At 55.6% G+C, this 18,838-nt stretch overlaps 2 protein-coding genes across 4 annotated transcripts; both read left to right on the top strand.

Annotated features, from left to right (window-relative positions):
- The first annotated feature begins 1,013 nt into the window (after nt 1-1,013).
- Nucleotides 1,014-10,438, top strand: Klc2 (kinesin light chain 2). Of its 3 annotated transcripts, none has more exons than XM_046445183.2 (16): nt 1,014-1,087; nt 1,936-2,224; nt 4,477-4,707; nt 4,810-4,879; nt 5,532-5,754; nt 6,257-6,344; nt 6,455-6,556; nt 6,643-6,816; nt 6,932-7,031; nt 7,642-7,691; nt 7,788-7,855; nt 8,273-8,381; nt 8,474-8,632; nt 8,707-8,831; nt 9,010-9,067; nt 9,469-10,438. In XM_046445183.2, exons 2-16 carry the CDS (start codon nt 1,997-1,999, stop codon nt 9,550-9,552), a joined length of 1,869 nt encoding a protein of 622 aa, XP_046301139.1. In that variant the 5' UTR covers nt 1,014-1,087; nt 1,936-1,996; the 3' UTR covers nt 9,553-10,438. The 3 variants fall into 3 exon arrangements, with proteins under 3 accessions (XP_046301139.1, XP_046301138.1, XP_058435449.1); XM_046445182.2 differs by lacking the exon at nt 1,014-1,087 and adding an exon at nt 1,109-1,278; XM_058579466.1 differs by lacking the exon at nt 1,014-1,087 and adding an exon at nt 1,109-1,278 and having other exon boundaries at nt 1,694-2,224.
- A 766-nt stretch (nt 10,439-11,204) lies between these two features.
- Rab1b (RAB1B, member RAS oncogene family) lies at nt 11,205-18,210 on the top strand. Its single transcript, XM_046445184.2, has 6 exons — nt 11,205-11,349; nt 12,978-13,050; nt 13,318-13,413; nt 13,509-13,604; nt 16,560-16,691; nt 16,784-18,210. The coding sequence occupies exons 1-6, from the start codon at nt 11,336-11,338 to the stop codon at nt 16,976-16,978; spliced, it is 606 nt and encodes a 201-aa protein (XP_046301140.1). The 5' UTR covers nt 11,205-11,335; the 3' UTR covers nt 16,979-18,210.
- The last annotated feature ends 628 nt before the right edge of the window (nt 18,211-18,838 follow it).

The following is an 18,838-nucleotide window of genomic DNA, read 5'->3' as shown; positions in this document are numbered from 1 at the left end:
CAGCTACTCAACCTCATCACAGGCAAAGATGTTCATGCAGGACTCAGCATCCATAAGATATATGAGAAATGCGACATTTGGTTCCAGGATGTCAACTGACTACCCCTCCCTCAAAATTGAATTGTTCGTCCAGGAAAAAAAAAAAACAAAACACCTTTTGAAATGCACCATTAACATTCCTAAACTCCAGCCCACCCCTACAAACTTTTCACGTGAATAAAACTAGCTCCGTGTTCTGAGAGCCAGCTGGACACTCTCTTGGCCAGTGCTGCTTCTCCCTTCTGCTGGAGCAAGACGTCCCAATAGTCTTGCTCCAGCCGCAGCTATGCCTTTATCAAAGTCTTCCAATATTCTGCTGGAGAGCACGAGAACCTGCCAAGCCAGTAACATACCCAAGGGGGCACAAGTCTTGGCTCCACCTATGCCCGCCAGTCCATTTGCCACCCCTGTCCCTTACGGCAGGAAGCTTGCATCCCTTTCCCCAAGAAGCAGCCCTTCAGCTACCTACAAGAACGTGGACAGTTCCGAAAGTGGGATGGGGATTGGGGCACATCTCTAAGTATAAATGAACATCTCGAACCTGTGAGATGGGGATAACAGCAGCACCCACTACAATGGGTCTTTGTGAACGTCGGGGTCATACATTTAAGGTACCAAAGCGCCCGACACATTACGCGCCCAGGAAGTGGCAAATGCTTCAGTAATGTGGACTACCCCTTTGGACTCTTGGGGGTCGGGTCTTCTCCCTGTGTCTCAATTTCTCCGTCAGTCTCTCAGGCCGCCGCGCTAAGTGCATTCGGTTTACCAACTCCCGAGCACCTCCACCCGAGCACACCCGCTGCCTCCGGCGTTTCACAGCCTCACAGACGCGGAACCTCCGGCAGGAGCAGCAGCGTTGACGGCCGCTGCCAACCTGCGCCGCAGGCGAGCTGTGAGCGAGCCGAGCCCCGCCCCTCCCCGCCCCGCCTCTCGCTGGCCCCGCCCCGCCCCCGGGTGGCCCAGCTCTGGGAGCCGGCCTGGCCCGCGTGCTCCTTTAAGGCAACTCGCCCGCGGAGGAGTGTGTTTCGCCCCCTCCGACCGCGCCGAGGTAGCTGCTTCACCTTTAAGGCGGCGCGGGGACTGCTGGGAAGGCCGGTGGGATGGAGGCAGCGGGATCGGCTCACGGCCACGGATCCCGGTGAAGCGGGGCGGGAGCCGGAACCGGAACCGGAGCCGGAACCGGAGCCGGGCGGAGCCAGAGGCGCAGATCGGCGCGGGCCGATCGGTCCAGGAAACCCGGTCAGGCCCTAAAGGGGAGGGGCTGCGGACAGCCTAGGGGAGGGGTCGTGGGCTCGGCCTTCTGGAGGACCAGGCTAGCCGGCGGGGAGGGGGCGCGGTCCTGGGGGCTCGGGGGCGGGAGCTGGGCTTTTTCTAGGGAGGGTCTGTTGGGCGTCCCACCAGCCTATGGGAGGGGTCGTCGTGGGCGCGGCCTAGAGGCTCATTCCCGAAACCTGAGACCTGAGTTCTCTCTACGCGGAGGGTCTCCGTGGGAACGATCTGCCCTGGGGGAGGGGCTCCGCAGTTCGGGCTGCCTGTGGGGGAGGGGGCTATCCCTGGGGCTGGGGCCGGATCGCCCGGAGGGGCCGGGGCTCCCCGCACCCGGGTGAACCCCTACGATCCGCGTACGGCTCCCTGATCCGTGTCCTAATTGAAGGAGTTCCGGGAACGCCCCGAGACTGGGCGGCCTAAGCCAGCCAAGAGCTGGTGGTCTGAGTCGGAATCGGGGTCCAGCCTCACCGGCCGCACCGCATTGCGTCTGCCTGGCCAAGACAAGCCTGGCGCGCCCCCTATAGGCCGAGCGCGGGCACCGTGCAGGCGGCCTGCTGGGAGATCCGGACACCCCAAGGACCCAGGCGGCCCGGGACCGCCGGTGTTTACCAAATCTGGGGTGGACAGCGGTGTGGCCCTAGGCCCGGTGCCCGCCTGCCCGCCCCTCGCCATCACAGGCGGCGCGACCATGGCCACGATGGTGCTTCCGCGGGAGGAGAAGCTGAGCCAGGATGAGATCGTTCTGGGCACCAAGGCCGTCATCCAGGGATTAGAGACCCTACGTGGGGAGCATCGTGCTTTGCTCGCTCCCCTGGCCTCTCATGAGGCCAGCGAGGCCGAGCCAGGCTCTCAGGAACGCTGCCTCCTCCTTCGCCGCTCCTTGGAGGCCATAGAGCTGGGGCTGGGGGAGGCCCAGGTAGGTCATCTGGGATGCCGAGGTGGGAGGTCATGGGAGGGGTTGAGTTTTCTAGAGGAATCTCGGTAATGTAGGAACAGTATCTGAGCAGAGAACCACCTGTCCCCTTGAGCCCCATGCTAGGACTGCAATAAATATTTTTTAAAGATAAGAAGTGCACTTTGGAGACCCCGGCCTGCCCCTGGAGACCTTGAACACCCTCACTCCCACCCAGAGACAGGGTAGGAGAACAGAAAGGAGATCTTTAAGGAAATACTCCCCCCCATTCATTGTAACATTAATACTTTAAGTTATCTGATTTATTATATGCCAGGCAACAACTCAGTGCCAGGGATACAGGGTTCAACAAGGCAGAACAAGATTCCTGCCCTAGTCTGGTAGAAAAAGAAAAACAGTTAATTGTAACAAATTGTGATAAATTTTCTAAAGAATAGAGAGCAAGATCTTGTGATAGCTTATAATCAGAGGTCTTATCTAATGGTCAGGTATAATTTCTCTGAGGAAAGGACATTTAAACCAAGACCCAAAGGAAGAAATGGACCAGCCTCCATAAATGGGAGTTGGGGGAGAAGTTGCATGCACAAAGGTCCTGAGGTAGGGAAGATCTTGTGAGGGAAGTAAGAGAACTGTGTGACTAGAGCTTCATGGGGAAGGAGAAAGGGAGAAGGCAGGAAACACTCATGGCCTTGTTAGTTTTTATTTTATTCTCAGGAAATCAGGAAGGACTTTAAGCAGGCAAGAAATATAGACTTAGGTTTTAAAAACTCCCCTTGCTATATGGAGAATAAACCTGGTATCAGAGATGGAAGCAGGTAGCATGTTGCTGGAAAGCCACTGCTCAAATTCTAATGAGGGAGGGCACTTGGACTAAAGGGATGGCCATAAGGGTGGAGAGAACTAGCCCATTTCTAGATATTCTAGAGGTAGGTCCAGCAGGATGTGGGGATGAAATAAGGGAGTGGGGGCAGCAGAACTCAGATTTGTGTTAGAAGCAAGTTCAGGGACAAGACAGCCTGGGTGGGTCAGGAGTTCTCTTTTGTCCCTTGTAAATTGGGCTGTCGAGACCATTTGCAGACAGAGATGTCCAGAAGGCATTGAGACTCACAAGGACTTAGACTCTGGGAAAGCCCCACCCCTGTACTGGCAATTAAACCCAGGGTGCTTTAATACTGAGCTACATCCCAAGTGCTTAGTTATTTTTATTTTGAGACAGGGTCTTGCTAACTTTTACCCAGGCTGGCCTTGAACTTGCAGTTCTCTTGCCTCAGCTCCCAAGTTGCTAGGATTACAGGTGTGTACCACCATACCTGGCTCTGGAAAGGGTTTTGTTTCCCCCAGATCTTGACTAAGCCACTGCCTGGCTGTGTGAATCCTGGGCAGGTTGAATCATCTTGTTTTCTTGTCTTTAAAATAGAGATCATAGCCTCTGCTATATATACTTCCAGGTTGTTTAGGGAATTTTTTTAAAAGCTTGTGGTTGTGAAAACACCTTTCACTTAAACATTTGCTAACCTATTAGAAAGAGCAGGATCTCAGACTGCCTAACCTCTGCAAGGGCAACATATTCCTTTCCCAGTTGGCTGTCAGTTGCAGAGATGGCCACATGGGTCCCACTCCCCGTGGCTTGTAAGCCTCACACAGTTGGGGAACAGGAGAGCACAGCAAGGAGGCCACACGTGGAGGGAAAGTGTGACCAGGAAGAGGAAGACCATGAGATATTGAGAAAGGAGAGTGGAGCCCATGCCAGGGCCCCAAGGCAGGAAGAGCCTGGAAGCTCAGGAAGGGAATCAGAGGTTGGGGAGAGGGGGGAGGTGGAGCTGAGGCCTCTGGATTCCCTTACCTGCCTCTGTGCTTCCACAGACCCTCAGGGCTTGTGAGGGATCTTCAGCAGAAGTTGGGATGAGGCCTTTTCATCACTTGGCAGCCACTTGTCTGAGTTCTTTGGGCAAGTACTAGTCCTGGGGCAGGAAGCAGTAGTAGAGTGGCTGTGTTTTCAGAGGGTTAAGTACAATTCTCACTAGAGACAAAGGAGAGTCTAGCATCTCAGGGATCCCAGAGGTAGCACTGAGGGACCTCCTCCTGGGTTTGAGCTTTGGACTATGGGACTAGGGGAGAATCTTCCTTGAGTTGGGGGAAACTCTTGAGTCCCAAGGCCCTGCAGCTCCTCACAAGCAGAGCCAGGACTGGCTCTTCACAAGCCCAGGAGTCCCAGGGGGTGGCCTGGGCTCTGATGTGCATCTGGCTGACCACAGGTGATCCTGGCACTATCCAGCCACCTGGGTGCCGTGGAATCAGAAAAGCAGAAGCTTCGGGCTCAAGTGCGACGGCTGGTGCAGGAGAACCAGTGGCTGCGCGAGGAGCTGGCAGGGACGCAGCAGAAGCTGCAACGCAGTGAGCAGGCAGTGGCTCAGCTGGAGGAGGAAAAGCAACACCTGCTGTTCATGAGCCAGATTCGAAAGCTGGACGAGGACACCTCCCCCAATGTGAGTCCTAACCAGCGAGGAGACTCAGGCAGGTGAGGCAGCTGGGGACAACTGGCTGCCTGTGCCTCCCTCCCTGACACTTTGTCCCTTGTTCCTCCCCAGGAGGAGAAGGGGGATGTTCCCAAAGACTCTCTGGATGACTTGTTCCCCAACGAGGATGAGCAGAGCCCAGGTGCAGATGGGCAGTTGGCTCTGGGTTGGGGCAAGGAAGGGTTAGGCTGATTCCTGGGCCTTGGGACCCAGAAGTCACAGGAAATGGGGAGGGGTGGCAGCTATCTTCTTTCTTGCCTTTCCCCCCCCTTTTTTTAATGACATCCCAGCACACTAGTGCTTCAAAGGCAGGTCTTCCCTGTTGCATCTTAATACCCTCTAAGTTCTGCCAGCAGCAGACATCACAGTTAAGAGCTCTGGAGCCACCGGGCCTGACTCCACCTACTCTCCACTAGCTCCTCTGAGGCCACTGGGAGAGTTCCTTTTCCTCTCACAGCCTGCTCTGAGGGTCAGAGGAGAGACAGGAAGGATAGTGCCCAGCAGGGCTGTGCTTGCCTCTCTCAGGATGTTGAGTACACAGTGAAGCCTAACTCTGCAGATGGAAAATTAAGTCTCAGAGGTTAGGGAACTTGCTCCAGGACATACAGCTTGAAATGTTGGAGCTAGGACCCTACCCATTTTCTCTGGGGTGACTATTTTACATACGGGGAAACTGAGGCAGAGGTGAATGACTTGCCCAGGGCCACATGTTAGGTGGGCAAAATGCACAGCTGGCATGTGCCAGCCCAGCCCAGGGGCAGATGGCACATCTGACCTGCCCCTTGGCCCTGCAGCCCCTAGCCCTGGAGGAGGGGATGTGGCTGCTCAGCATGGAGGCTATGAAATACCAGCACGGCTCCGTACCCTGCACAACCTGGTGATCCAATACGCTGCTCAGGGCCGCTATGAGGTGGCTGTGCCACTCTGCAAGCAGGCGTTGGAGGACTTGGAGAAGACATCAGGCCATGACCACCCCGATGTGGCCACCATGCTCAACATCCTAGCACTGGTCTATAGGTGAGGACCCTTTCTCGCCAGTCATCCGTGGGAGCACCTGCATCCTTCCTGACGACTCCAGCCCTGGGTCACTAACTCTCAATGCCTGCTGGGACCAGGACTTAGGCCTCAAGGGGCAGCTGAGAGAGAAGAAAGGCCTTCATGGAGTGGGGCTCTCAATCTAGTGGAGAAGAAAGATTTGGGCATAAGCAGGGAGTTGGTCCAGCTTAGGTACCCAGCCTTGGGTACGGACTCTATGAAAAATGAGTTGGCCCAAAACACAAGAGTGACACAAACCAGGGCACTGGGGACTAGACAGCAGGGTGCATTTGAAAGCTTGGGCCCCTGGTGAGTTGTGAGTGAATTGCCAAAGCCCCCAAGTGCCTAGAGGGCAGGGGCTGCCCAGGCTTCCCAATACTGAATCATAGTATCATGCCACACATCAGTGACCACAGGGATCATAGGCCCCTGGGGACAGGCCTTGGCTGGAGGACAACCCTAAGCATTTCCTGCCTGCTCCCAGGGACCAGAACAAGTACAAGGAGGCTGCCCACCTGCTCAATGATGCCCTGGCCATTAGGGAGAAGACACTGGGGAAGGACCACCCAGCTGTGAGTGAAGGGCATGGGTTGTGGTGGGGTTGTCCTCCACTTCCTGCAGATCCCCAAGTCCCTGCCAAGTGAGGCCCAGGGTCAGGTCCTTCCATGTTCTACCCCTTCAGGTGGCTGCAACACTGAACAACCTGGCAGTTCTGTATGGCAAGCGGGGCAAGTACAAAGAGGCTGAGCCACTGTGCAAGCGGGCCCTGGAGATCCGGGAAAAGGTGGGAGCCAGCAGGGTTAGAGCTGGGCAGGTAGGGAACTAGCCAGACACCCCTAGCCCAGCCACTGGCCCCTTCTCTTACCTCAGGTCCTGGGTAAGTTTCACCCAGATGTAGCCAAGCAGCTCAGCAATCTGGCCTTGCTGTGCCAGAACCAGGGCAAAGCAGAGGAGGTGGAATACTACTACCGGAGGGCGCTGGAGATCTATGCTACCCGCCTTGGGCCTGATGACCCCAATGTGGCCAAGACCAAGAACAACCTGGTACCTTGAGGCTGGAGTCTAAGCAGGAGAGATGGAGGGTTGGGGACAGGGAAGAAGAAGAGGGAAAGCCCAGCTCCCTTCACTCTGCTCATTCCCTGGGGCCCTGCCTCTCCAGGCTTCCTGTTACCTGAAACAGGGCAAATACCAGGATGCAGAGACTCTATACAAGGAGATCCTCACCCGTGCTCACGAGAAGGAGTTTGGTTCTGTCAATGGTGAGTCCATGTGCCTCTAGCTCATCTAGCACATGCATACTCAGCCATGAATGCCTCGGATACTACCTCTACTGGGCAAGCCCTTACACCTAAGGTCTGGGTGGTGGCCCAGCCTCACCTGTGGATGGTACCCATGGAGCACACCTACCAACTGGACAGCCATAGCTGTGCATATTTTGGCAAGCCCCATGCTCTTTGCTCAGTCTTCCCTTTCTCCACCAGGCAACTCCTACTCACCTTGAGGGTCTGGCCCAAGTGTACCCTCTTCTGAGAAATCACCTTCTGGCCCCCAGTGGTCAGCCATTCCCTGCTCCCAGATCCCTAGAAGCTGATCCATCTTTTAGGCCTACCACTTGTCTTGGGCTCTGGTCCTAGTTGTGTAAAGATCTGCCCTCTACGCTTGCTTTGCCCCAGTCACAAGCCTCTGCATGCAGGCCTGTGTCCTGCTCATTTCTGTCCAGAGGAGAGTCAGTGATGATTTTTGTTGTTGTTGTTCATTTATTCAGCAAAGCAGAATCCTTGTTCTTCCTGGGTAGTCCTGTTCTCCCCAGACCCCAGTCCAACCCAATCCAATCCAGCAGGCTGGTGACAATCCCTTTTCTCCCCACAGGGGACAATAAGCCCATCTGGATGCATGCTGAGGAACGGGAGGAGAGCAAGGTAGCTCTGTGAGCAGGACTGGGGAAGGCCCAAGACTGGGATATTTGGAGGGGAGGGCCTTCTCCCACCTCCCCAACTGACTGAACTTTCCCCCAGGATAAACGCCGGGACAGCGCCCCCTATGGGGAGTATGGCAGCTGGTACAAAGCCTGTAAGGTTGACAGGTGAGGGCAGGAGTAGGCTGGGATTAGAGCAGATAGCAGAAAACTGCATCCAGGGTGAGGTGAGGCCCAGGCTCTACACTCTATCCTCTTACCCCTCCCCAGGACACACACCTTTCCTCTGCCAGCTCATCTTTCAAGTACCAGGTCACAGGCCACCTGTCCCAAGGAAGCTTCCTGCACCAAGACCTTTTGGTGTTGGTGGCAATATCCCATGAGGGCCTTGGGCCAGGTCCCCATTCCTGGGGTGATTCTCCCAAGAAGTGAGATACCAGTGGGCTAGAACAGGACTGGACAGATGGGAGAGGCTAGATTCTCAATGACTGGGTGGTTCTTCAGGGCTCAGTGTGGACTAGATGCCAGAAAGGCCCTGGGTCAGAGAAATATGGAGTTTGAAACTCTTTTGTTGTCTGTCCACAGCCCCACGGTCAACACCACCCTGCGCAGCTTGGGGGCCCTGTACCGGCGCCAGGGCAAGCTGGAAGCTGCGCACACCCTGGAGGACTGTGCCAGCCGCAGCCGCAAGCAGGTAGGGCTCCATGCAGATGGAAGGCAGATGGGGATCTAGGAGGCCCTGTATGTGTTCCAATCAGGGCCTTATGCTCCCTGCTCCTTTCTCAGGGCCTGGACCCTGCAAGCCAGACTAAAGTGGTAGAACTGCTGAAAGATGGCAGTGGTGGGCGGGGAGACCGCCGTGGCAGCAGAGATGTGGCTGGAAGTGCTGGGCCTCGGTCTGAGTCTGACCTCGAAGAGACTGGGCCTACAGCTGAGTGGAGTGGGGTGAGTGTGAGGACTGGGGTGGCCTGGGAGTCTGTGTAGCCAGTGTAGCCTAGAGACTGACCTGTCACTTACAGGATGGCAGCGGCTCATTGCGGCGCAGTGGTTCTTTTGGGAAGCTCCGGGATGCTCTGAGGCGCAGCAGTGAGATGCTGGTGAAGAAGCTGCAAGGGGGTGGCCCCCAGGAGACCCCTAACCCCAGGTGAACCCCCACCCAGGGTGAGCCTCTCCAGAACTACCCAACAACCCCAGATAAGCTCGTGATCCAAATGCAGCACCACCACTACCAAATGTGCTTTCCCTCCCCCTTCCCAGCCCCAACCTGACTCCTCCCCGACCAATCCCACCATGGGCAAATCCCGGTCATCTTTTACCCTCAGAATGAAGCGGGCCAGTTCCCTCAACTTCCTCAACAAGAGCGTGGAAGAGCCAGTCCAGGTAGGGGCAGAGGGTCTTGGGCATTGGGCAGTTGAGGCCCAGGCCCCTGCCCTGGGTCCCAAGTCTGCAAGTGCTCCTGCCCAGCTTCTCCTGGAGCATGTCTCTTGATTAAGCAATGTTCTGTCCCTGTCCCAGGCCTGCTTTGGACTGGACAGCAGGGAGACAGATGAGAACACAGCCCCTGCCCTGGGGTGGACATGTACAGGGCCAGTGCCAACATAGTAACCGTGGAGTGACAGGAGTGTCAGACACTGGGGTGTGGCCTTGGGCCAGACCTGCCTCTCCCCAGCTGGGGGACACAGGCTGTGTCTGCTACAAAGGAATGGCTGGGTCAGGCCCTTGGGGCCTGGAAGCACAATCCCAGCAGCATAAGGCTGAGTCACCTACCCCTCTGCCCACAGCCTGGAGGTACAGGTCTCTCTGACAGCCGCACCCTCAGCTCCAGCTCCATGGACCTCTCCCGTCGAAGCTCCCTGGTGGGCTAATCCTGAAGGGGGAGCCAGTCATCAGAGCCTCCACCGGGCATAGCCCCTACCCCCTGCCCTGCGCATGGGCCTGCTGCTTGTCCTGCCTGTCTCTCCCAAGAACCCCCGTCTTTTCTGTTCAATCTCAGGGTAACCTCTCCCCTTGTCATCTCAGCCTGAGCCCTGGAGGCCGGGCCTGCCAGCTCCAGCTCTACCCTTATTTATTCCTTCCAGCAGGGGCCCCTCTTCCCTAGGATACAGGCCAGAGGGAAGGGCTGGCTGGAGTCTCCAAAATAACTCGGTGTCCTGCCCTCCCCAGATCCTGGACTGGAGAACACTAAGCACCTGCCCAACCTTCAGCACTCTTGCCCTCCATCCCGATCCCCGCCCCCACCGGCCGTTGCTTCTGTATATAGAGAAATAAGTTATTGGCCGCGCTCCACCCCTCAGTCCATGTACTCCCTGGGCTTCCCTTCGCCCGCCCTTCTCCAGTGGTACCGCCCAGGCCTTAATCACCTCCATTCCGCGTGGTGGTATCTCCCATGCTCCGTGTTCTTAGGGGCGGCGCCTCCGCATAGGGTTTCCTGGACTTCCTCGCGCTTCTGGCCTCCGAGGGATGCGTCCCATCGCGCCTTGCCCGGTGCCCCAGGACTGAGGGTCTGAACCCGAGCCCATCCTCCATCCGCCGGGCCCTGCCCCTCATCCCGGCCTTATGCACTGCCCCTCCTGCCAGGCCCAGACCAGGCACCGCCCGTTGAGCCATCCTGCCACGCCTCCTCCCGCGCCTGCAGCTTCTCGGGAGGGCCGGTGACAGCCCCTGGTGGCAGGAGGGACTTCCCCAGTTGAGGGATGAGGTGGTCGCTATTTTCAGATGTTGCTGTAGAAATAAAGACGGTTTGAATCTGTACTAAGCTTGTTTTAAAGGGGAGGTCCCTAGCATATCGGGGGCTGGGGGAGATGTCGCGTGGAGTGGAGTGTGTGTGTGTATGTGTGTTGTATCTGTCGCGTGCGTCCTGCGATGCGGGAGCCCAGATACTCTGCCCCTACCCCGGAACTGTGTGGGGGTGCCATGAGTGCGGGATTTCTAAAACATTTACCTCTGGGGTTCTTAAGAGCTCGAGCTTTGGTAAGTTTTGCACCTTAATACTGTTTGATCTTGAATCCGAGTTTTCGGGGACTCGATTTCCCATGTATGATAAGTGAGTTATGGGGTTGGGGATGTAGCTTAGGGGTAGAGTGCTTGCATAATCATGCACAAGACCCTGGGTTCTACCCCCAGCACCGCATGAAAGAAAGAAATGTGGGTGATGACCTCCTCCAGAGCCTCGGTAGGGCTGAGAGTGTACAGCACACGAAGAACCCTGGATAAATAAAATTTTACTGCTCCTGCTGCAACCACGCGCCTTCTCATTTAATGCTCACATCCAGCAAGTCAAAAGGGTGAGGATGGCTGCCTCCGTTAGACAAGTGAAAAGTGCAAAACAGGTGCACCAGTGAGTCGCCGCCGGGTTCGGAGCTAGGTCCTCCCGCCAGGTCCGTCCAGGAACTGAACCACGAGCCCCAGAAGTCAGTGCGCCGGCAGCGACGGGAGCGCTCGGCTGCTGTGTCTCGGCCTGCGCAGCGGCGGCGAGTCGCACACTCGGGCAGACTACAAGTTCCGGGAAGCAGCGCGGCGCAACCCAAGTCGAAAAGGTTTGCGCCTGCGCGGCGCGGGCGGGGCCTCTGGGGCGGAGCGGCCACCATCTTGGAACGGGAGGCGGAGCAGAGCTGACTGGGAGCGACCGAGCGGGCCGCCGCCGCCGCCATGAACCCCGAATAGTGAGTGAGCCCCGCCCGCGCCGCCCGGGGCAGCCTCGATCCCGAGTACGGGGCTATAAGCTTACCGGGGTGTCTGGCCTGGGTCAGGACGGCGCAGCGCCCCTACATCCGGGTCCCTCTTCCGCTGACCCCCCCCCCCACATCCGGGTCCTGCCCCTCCCCCCGTGGGCCCCAGGACCCCGGCTCCACACCCCGAGTCCTGGCACCCGCAGCCCAAGGGCGGTGGCCCTGAGGGGCAGCACCTGCAGCCGGGGGCATCGGTCCTACTAGGTCTTCTCGGTCAGGTGACTCCGCAGCTCCAGTCTCTCCAGGCCTCAGTTTCCCCACCTGCTGCTTGACTACAGTCCCGGTGGTTTGCAGCTTGTCAGAATAATCCCGGGGCCCTGGTTCAGACTTGGGCGCTTTAGGCCCGGCTGTGAATCCTTCTGCCCTTCGTTTTCTTCTGGAGTCGGGTTCCCCGGGCCGACCTGACGCGGGAGGCCCGGAGCGCCACTTGGCTCGCGTCCCCTTGAGGTCCTCCCCTCCGCAGCTGCCGCCTCGCCCCTGTCTGGGTCCCGCTGCTCTGTTGTTCCTGGTAGTCCGTCCTTTCCTGCCCTCTCACCTTTGCTTAGCCCTCCAGCGCCACCGTCACACCTTTTCCCTCCGTTGTCAAACTGTGGAGAAGTTTAGGGGAATGTGGGATTTGCTTTTCCCTTTGCAGTGGGATTCTGTAGTCCTTAGACTCCTCACTTCTTGGTCACCTCCCCCTGCGGGTGGGTGGACCACATCTCACGCCCTGCACTTCTAGTTTTCCCCAAGTATCAGTTATCTTCTTCCTCTTTTGCCACTTCCTTTTTCTCCTCCAGCTCCAGGCCTCAGATTTCCTTGGGGAAGGGTGAAGCTCTGAGCCGAATTAGGAGGGGGAACAGAGAAGGGAACCGGCAGGCCCTCAAAGAGACTGGAGTCTGACAGGCCTGGTTTCAAGTCTCAGAGTTGTCAGCTGTGTAACTTAGGGCAAGTCACTTCCCTTCTTTGACCTCTGGTTTCCCCATTAGTTTGGGAATAAGGACACTGACTTCCTTGGACTGTCAGGGATTTAACTAGAGATGCACTTGAAGTACTTTTCACAGAGCCAGTCACAGCTCAGTAAGTACTAAGTGCTGTTATCATTGCCACTTGTTGACCAACTCTTTTTGGTGACTTCACATCAGGCTCTTTACATTGCTTTTTCACTTATTTGGTTCTGGGATGGGCCTTAGTTTCCACTTCTGGGGACTCCCTGCCTAGATGGGTATACCACAGGGCACAGTGGGGGTTCCCTAAATAGCTCCTAGTGGACAGAACCACAGTTTGTCAGGAATCAGGGTAGGATGCCAGCTTTGTCACTGATTGCAATTCTTGACAAGTCATGGTCCTCTTTGTCTCAGTTTCCTTTTCCATAAAGTGGGACTTAGCAAGCTGAGGGTGCTATGTATGGGTTAGATTATTTTGGGGCGGGGGGTGTTTGAATTCTAATAACTGGTGAGCATTATAGTGCACCATATCAAGACATGCATTATGGTGTGGGGGTAATGCTATAATAGTGACTTCAGGATGATGGCAGCTGGGCTTCCTGCCTTCCTTCACACCTTCCTGTCTTTTTTCTCCAGTGACTACCTGTTTAAGCTACTTTTGATTGGTGACTCGGGCGTGGGCAAGTCATGCCTGCTCCTGCGGTTTGCTGTGAGTAAGAAGCCTCCCATACCATCTATCTGGGGTCCTGGCTGAGGACTGGGGCAAGGAGAAACAAGGGAACTAAGGATGAGGTTGCAGCATCTGCTAGCAGTGCAGCGCATCTGACTGAACAAGGGCACATGGTTGGCAAGTTGGGGTGCTCAGAACAGGAGTTTGGCAGCTAGGAGCCCAGCCAGGACAGAGAGCTGGAGGGACAATTTCCATACAGGAAAAGGCCCATTCACCAAGGCCTTTTCACTGGCCCCAACCTTCCAGGATGACACATACACAGAGAGCTACATCAGCACCATTGGAGTGGACTTCAAGATCCGAACCATTGAGCTGGATGGCAAAACCATCAAACTTCAGATTGTGAGTGTGGTTCCTCCCCGGTCCCTGGGACAGAGGCATGTGTCTTAGAAGGGGAGGACTCAGACTGACCAGCCCCTCTCCCTACTATGTCGTAGTGGGACACGGCCGGTCAGGAACGATTCCGGACCATCACTTCCAGCTACTATCGGGGGGCTCATGGCATCATCGTGGTGTATGACGTCACTGACCAGGTACTCCCAGACTTACCCTCCCCAGCTTTGCCTCCTTGGGTTTAAGATTTTGACTCTTGTTTTTTATTCTTCTGTCTTCTCTTTGCTGATGCTCCCCAGAAAGGGGAAGCATTTATATTCAAACTTATTTCACAAGGAGTGGAGTGGCCACAAAAATGATCCTCTCACATTCCTGCTGCAGGGTCTTTGCAGAACCAGGCCTCACACTTCCTCCCACCACCTCATTCTAGACCTTCCAGTCACCTATTTTGTGGGGGTTTAGTCAGCTGATTGGCCACTGTGTTGGGCCCATGGCTTCCTATGTGAAGAACAATTGAAGGGGGAACAATTGAAGGGCCTTAGATAAGTAAGCGAGGGAGCTCTAAGCTTAGGGCCCAGAGGTCCAGGAACTCTGTGTCTAATATAGTGACATGTCACTAGCAGTAGAGGTGGATGGCAGCAGGCAGAATTAAGCCTACAATGTCTTTTACTTTACAGAATCGATCACAGCCTTAGAGTTGCTTTTTTTTTTTTTTTTTGATAAGGGAGGGGTCTTGCTCTGTTATCCAGGCTGTGACCTCCTAGGCTCAAGTGATCCTCCTGCCTCAGCCTTCTGAGTAGCTGGAACTATAGACTATAGTGTGCCACTGTCTGGCTTCATATTGCCTTTTAATGCTAGTAAGAGATCTATGTCATGTTCCCATCTTACAAATGAGGACCTGGGTTCAGGATGGTGAGGTATCTCGCTTAGGGCCCTGCAGCTAGTACAGTGGCAGAGGCAGAAAGCCTGGTCTCTGGATCCCACCTGCTTTTTTTTTTTCCTACCAAACCTTGTTGTTTAATAGGGGCCAGGCCCTGGAGACATGAGAGTTTACATCAGCGCCGAGCTGAGAGAGTCCCTGCTCTGAGGAGCAGTAGGGCTTTTCTGCTCACCGAGGATTCATGCCACTTATTGTGGACAACAAGCTGGGGGGTAAGCTAGATGGACCTAGGCCCTCCTGACTGACTGCCAAATGCAGTGACCTTGTTTCACTTCTCACCCTGATTGACCTCCTGTGACTTTTAACTCCATTCTCTTCTCTCTTCTTGGAAAGTGGACTATCGATAGTGCTCCACCTTCTGCTTTACACACACTCATATCACTGAATTCCACCTCAAGCCCCTTCAGTGTTTTTTATGGTTTATTCTGTATTGTCCCCCAATTCCATATTTTCTGCTTTCTGACTCTGGCCCTGGCTTCCTCCTTACTATCCTACATGGTTCTGGCCAGTTCTTTGATTTGGCTTCTGTCTTGTCTTCTGTGATGTCTATTCAGCTTTCACTGTAGATACCCTCCTTTGTGTCTGTGCTTCTGCTGGCACTTGGTGTCTGTGTTAATTCAAATCTCACTATTTTACCTAGTTAACTTAAGGGTGCAGTCTGTGTTTCCATATGAGGAAACTCACTTGGAGAGGTGTTAAGTAACTTGCCCCTGATCTCCCAGTCAGGAAGGGCAAAGCCAAGGTTGACACCCAGGGTTCCTAGCTTTAAGCGTAACCTTTCCTGCCCTTGATACCTCTCCTCAGCCTCAGATATTTGCAGAACTCAGATGTCCAATATTGGCCTCATCTTCTCTCCCCAAATCCTCTCCTGCATCTTTATCTTTGTAACAGAATCCCTGTCAGAAAACTCTTCCCTCCCCCATCCAGTGTGTCTCAAGGCCCCTTTATTCTCTCACCATTATGTCTTTCAAATTTGTCCCCTCATAATAATAGCAGTGATGAGGATAATAGCCTTACTTGCTAATTAAGCACTTGTTATGAGACAGGCTTGTATTCATTCTTTCATGCAAACAACAGCCTTGCCGGGAGGTACTATTTATTCAAAAAAAGAAACTGAGGCTCACAGAGGTCACGTGATATACCTAAAGTCACACAGTAAATGTCTAAGCCAGGGCTTCACCCAGGATGACCTGATGCTAGGCCTATGTGCTCCCCCACTGCACTCCACATCTTTTCCAAATTATAGCAACTACCTTCCAGTTGGTCTCTGTCTTTTTGCTGATTCTCTGGCCTCCACATCCTGTCTGGACCATTTTCCCAGAACAGGTTTGATCCTGCGGCTTCTGCGAGAGACCCCCACTGGCTCCTGGTGTTCCCAGTCTTATCCAGGCTAACACCCTTTGAGCTCTGGCCTGCCTGCTCCTCTCCTCCTCAACTCAGGGCTGTGTCCTGGTAACATCCCACTTCTCCCTGCTCCCTAAAGACACCATGCCTTCCTGGTCTGTGACCTGGCACATGCTGTCTCCATAGCTGGCACCTTTCCTGCAGAAGGCCATTTGGTACCTACAGGCTAAAGTCAAGAGACAATCCTGGGGCTCCCCAGCACCTGCCTTCCATTCCTATCTTGCCATTGTGTATGTCCTGTTCTGTTCCTCCATTGTCCTCTGAATGCCTTAGGGAAGGCCCAGGGATGAGTTCTGTCTTTGTCCCCTAAGAAGAGAAGCAGCTCTAGCTTGAACACTTAGCCTAGAAGTTCTGCCCTTTGACTTGGTGGGTCTCAAGCTGCTCGGAGAGTCTAAGGCCCAGTGATGAGGATCTTGGTGCAGAAATAGGAAAAGTGTTCAGCTCTGCACCCTCAAAAGGCTCCCCTTTAAAGACCTCCACCTCCCACTAGGCTCCAAGCCCATAAGGGTTTTTAAGACATATCTACCTGTCTCACTCTGACCTGCCTCTGTCCTGCTGCCATTGGCTCCCACATATGGTTAGGCCTGGAAGTGGCTCAGAGAGAGCTGCTGGAGGCACAGTCAGATGGCAGGCAACGTGGCTGTGCTGGGCCTGGATTTTGGGGTCCCAGATGGAGAACAGCAGGAGAGGGGGCTTCTTTCTGGATCCTTGAGCCCACAGCTCCCATCTCTCCCTGAAAGGATTCTTGTTTACAGGCCTGGAGAGGGGTGGGAGTTGGGAGATCAATAACTTTGGACCCTGGGCCCTCTAGGAATCCTATGCCAACGTGAAGCAGTGGCTGCAGGAGATTGACCGCTATGCCAGTGAGAATGTCAATAAACTCCTCGTGGGCAACAAGAGTGACCTCACCACCAAAAAGGTGGTGGACAACACCACAGCTAAGGTGAGCAGGCCCAGGCCAGGCCATCCAGGGGTTTGGGGCCTTCTGCCTCTCACCCTTCTCTCCCCTCCTCCTCTCTTCTCTCCCCTTGTCAGGAGTTTGCAGACTCCCTGGGCATCCCCTTCCTGGAGACAAGTGCCAAGAATGCCACCAATGTGGAGCAGGCGTTCATGACCATGGCTGCTGAGATCAAAAAGCGGATGGGGCCAGGCGCAGCCTCGGGGGGCGAACGGCCCAACCTCAAGATTGACAGCACCCCCGTGAAGCCAGCTGGTGGTGGCTGTTGCTAGGAGGGGCACTTGGGGTAGAACAGGAAGGGGCACCTTCTCCAGATGATGCCCCTGGAGGGAGCAAGAGGTGCCTCCCTCTGCCTCTCCAGGGGCACTTGAGTCTGTGGCTTTGGCGTGTCCTGGGCTCCCCACCTCCCTCTGGTCCATCTGCCTGCTGCCCTGACCCCAGTTCTGTCAGGGCCCCCAAGGGAGTTCATGCAGGACCTGTGACTTGGGTGGGGGTGGGGGGCTGCTCTGCTGCTGCCTCTAGGTACCTTGAAAAGATGCCCCACCATGCACCTTCCTTTGGAACAAAGGCTCTGTCTCCCTACCCCCATGTATGCTGCACTGGGTTTCTCTTCTCTTCCTTCTCTCCCACCTTCCCAAGAGCTGAGGGCTTCCCTGGCCTTTGCTGCCCATGGCTACAGTCAGTGCCTGAGGCCAGCAGTGTGGCCAGGGGATCCAGGACCTGGGATCCAGAGCCCTGGGCCGGAACTCAGGATGGGCATGGGGATCACAGGGGCCCAGCAGCCCACTCTTTCCCTGCCTCCCTTCACCCCTCCCACACTCACAGCTCCAGCCGTCCAGCTGCAGTGGGGATAGAGTACGGCTTGGGCAGGTGGGTGGGCCGCTGCACTGGGCCTATGTCTTGAGCCCATAGGGAGCCTGCTCCTGCCTCCCCCTGCCCTGCCAGAGGCAGGCCTATGCGCTGCCTGCCCACCGTGCCCCTTTGTCCCTGTGGCAGGCGGAGGCGGAAGGCCCACCGTGCCAGAGGCCAGGCACCAGCCTTAACCCTCACTCTGCCAGCACCTCTTCCCTATCCCTGAGGCAGCACATCAGGCTTATTCTCCCATCCTTCAGAGCCTAAGAGGGCAGAACCTCATCTTGTGTTGCTACTTCTCTGGGAAATATGGGTGCAACCCTGGGTTGGGGGTCTCTCTGTTCACCCCTTCCAAACCCAGGATCCTGACCCCCTTGCCCTCTGGCACAGCTTCTTCCTGCAGAAAACAAATCTGGTCTCTACCTAAGAAGCCATGTCCCTTGTGCTGTCTCTTGCCTGTCCCACCCAAACTGTGCCCTGCCATCCCCTCCTCTTCAGCTTGTATTTAAATCCCTGAGCTGCCCCTTGGGTGGGGAGGCCTACTCCCAGGTTCCCCTCTGGTATTATGTCAGGCATTTTGCAAGGAAAAGCCACTTGGGGAAAGATGGAAAAGGACAAAAAAAAAAAAAAAAAAAAACAATAAATCTCACTGGCCCTCGGGTGAGCTGAGGGTTTTTGCAAGGAAGTTGTGGTGGCTGTGTGTGGTCTGTCCTGGGAGACTGCCTCGGGATGGGATGTGGAACTGCATCTCGGTGTGGTGAGGTACACAGGGGTCTTAGCTTGAACTCTCTGTCCAGGGTTACTGGCAAAAGACCTTGACCCACATACTGGGGCCAGGAAAGCTGCCTGCTTTTGCTGCTGTGGGCTGTCCCCAAGGGCCCAGCACGATTCTGGGAGGCAGGCAGGCGGCATCAGCAAATACCTTTAGCCACCGACAACACCACACGGGGTTTTTGTCTCAAACATGGAGTTGGGCAGAGCCAGGGTCAGGGGTCCTCAGTATACTCTACAGACATACCCCATCGCACCTGACTCGCACCACCTCCAGCCCCCGAGGTTCAGCCCCCTCTCTGGGTTCCTCGGATGAGTCCTTCGCACTTAGGACCTCAGTTTGGCTCCCGCGCTCAGTGAGTGCGCTGTGCAAGGATAGGGGAGTGTGCTGGTCCAAGTGGACCGAGGGTGGCCGTGATGGGTTGCTTGTGTGACGGTGGCAGGGATGTACATCCAGGTCTAGGTCTGCGTCTTCTTGAGGGTACGTGGCAGTGGGCACTTGGGGCGGG

Source organism: Marmota monax, unplaced genomic scaffold (genome assembly GCF_021218885.2).
Source record: "Marmota monax isolate L192 unplaced genomic scaffold, Marmota_monax_Labrador192_F-V1.1 WCK01_AAM20220418_F8-fsc00038, whole genome shotgun sequence".
Classification (NCBI taxonomy): Eukaryota; Metazoa; Chordata; class Mammalia; order Rodentia; family Sciuridae; genus Marmota; species Marmota monax.
Note: the sequence above shows the minus strand (reverse complement) of the source record. Positions and strands in the feature narration are given on the sequence as shown.

Excerpts from the sequence above, each read along its gene's own strand:
- Klc2 (XM_046445183.2), top strand. The coding sequence starts at position 1,997 with ATGGCCACGATGGTGCTTCCGCGGGAGGAGAAGCTGAGCCAGGATGAG. Across the intron at positions 4,708-4,809 it reads ACGAGGACACCTCCCCCAAT|GAGGAGAAGGGGGATGTTCC; the intron begins GTGAGTCCTAAC and ends GTTCCTCCCCAG. Across the intron at positions 7,856-8,272 it reads AAAGCCTGTAAGGTTGACAG|CCCCACGGTCAACACCACCC; the intron begins GTGAGGGCAGGA and ends GTCTGTCCACAG.
- Rab1b (XM_046445184.2), top strand. Across the intron at positions 13,414-13,508 it reads AAACCATCAAACTTCAGATT|TGGGACACGGCCGGTCAGGA; the intron begins GTGAGTGTGGTT and ends ACTATGTCGTAG. Across the intron at positions 16,692-16,783 it reads TGGACAACACCACAGCTAAG|GAGTTTGCAGACTCCCTGGG; the intron begins GTGAGCAGGCCC and ends TCCCCTTGTCAG.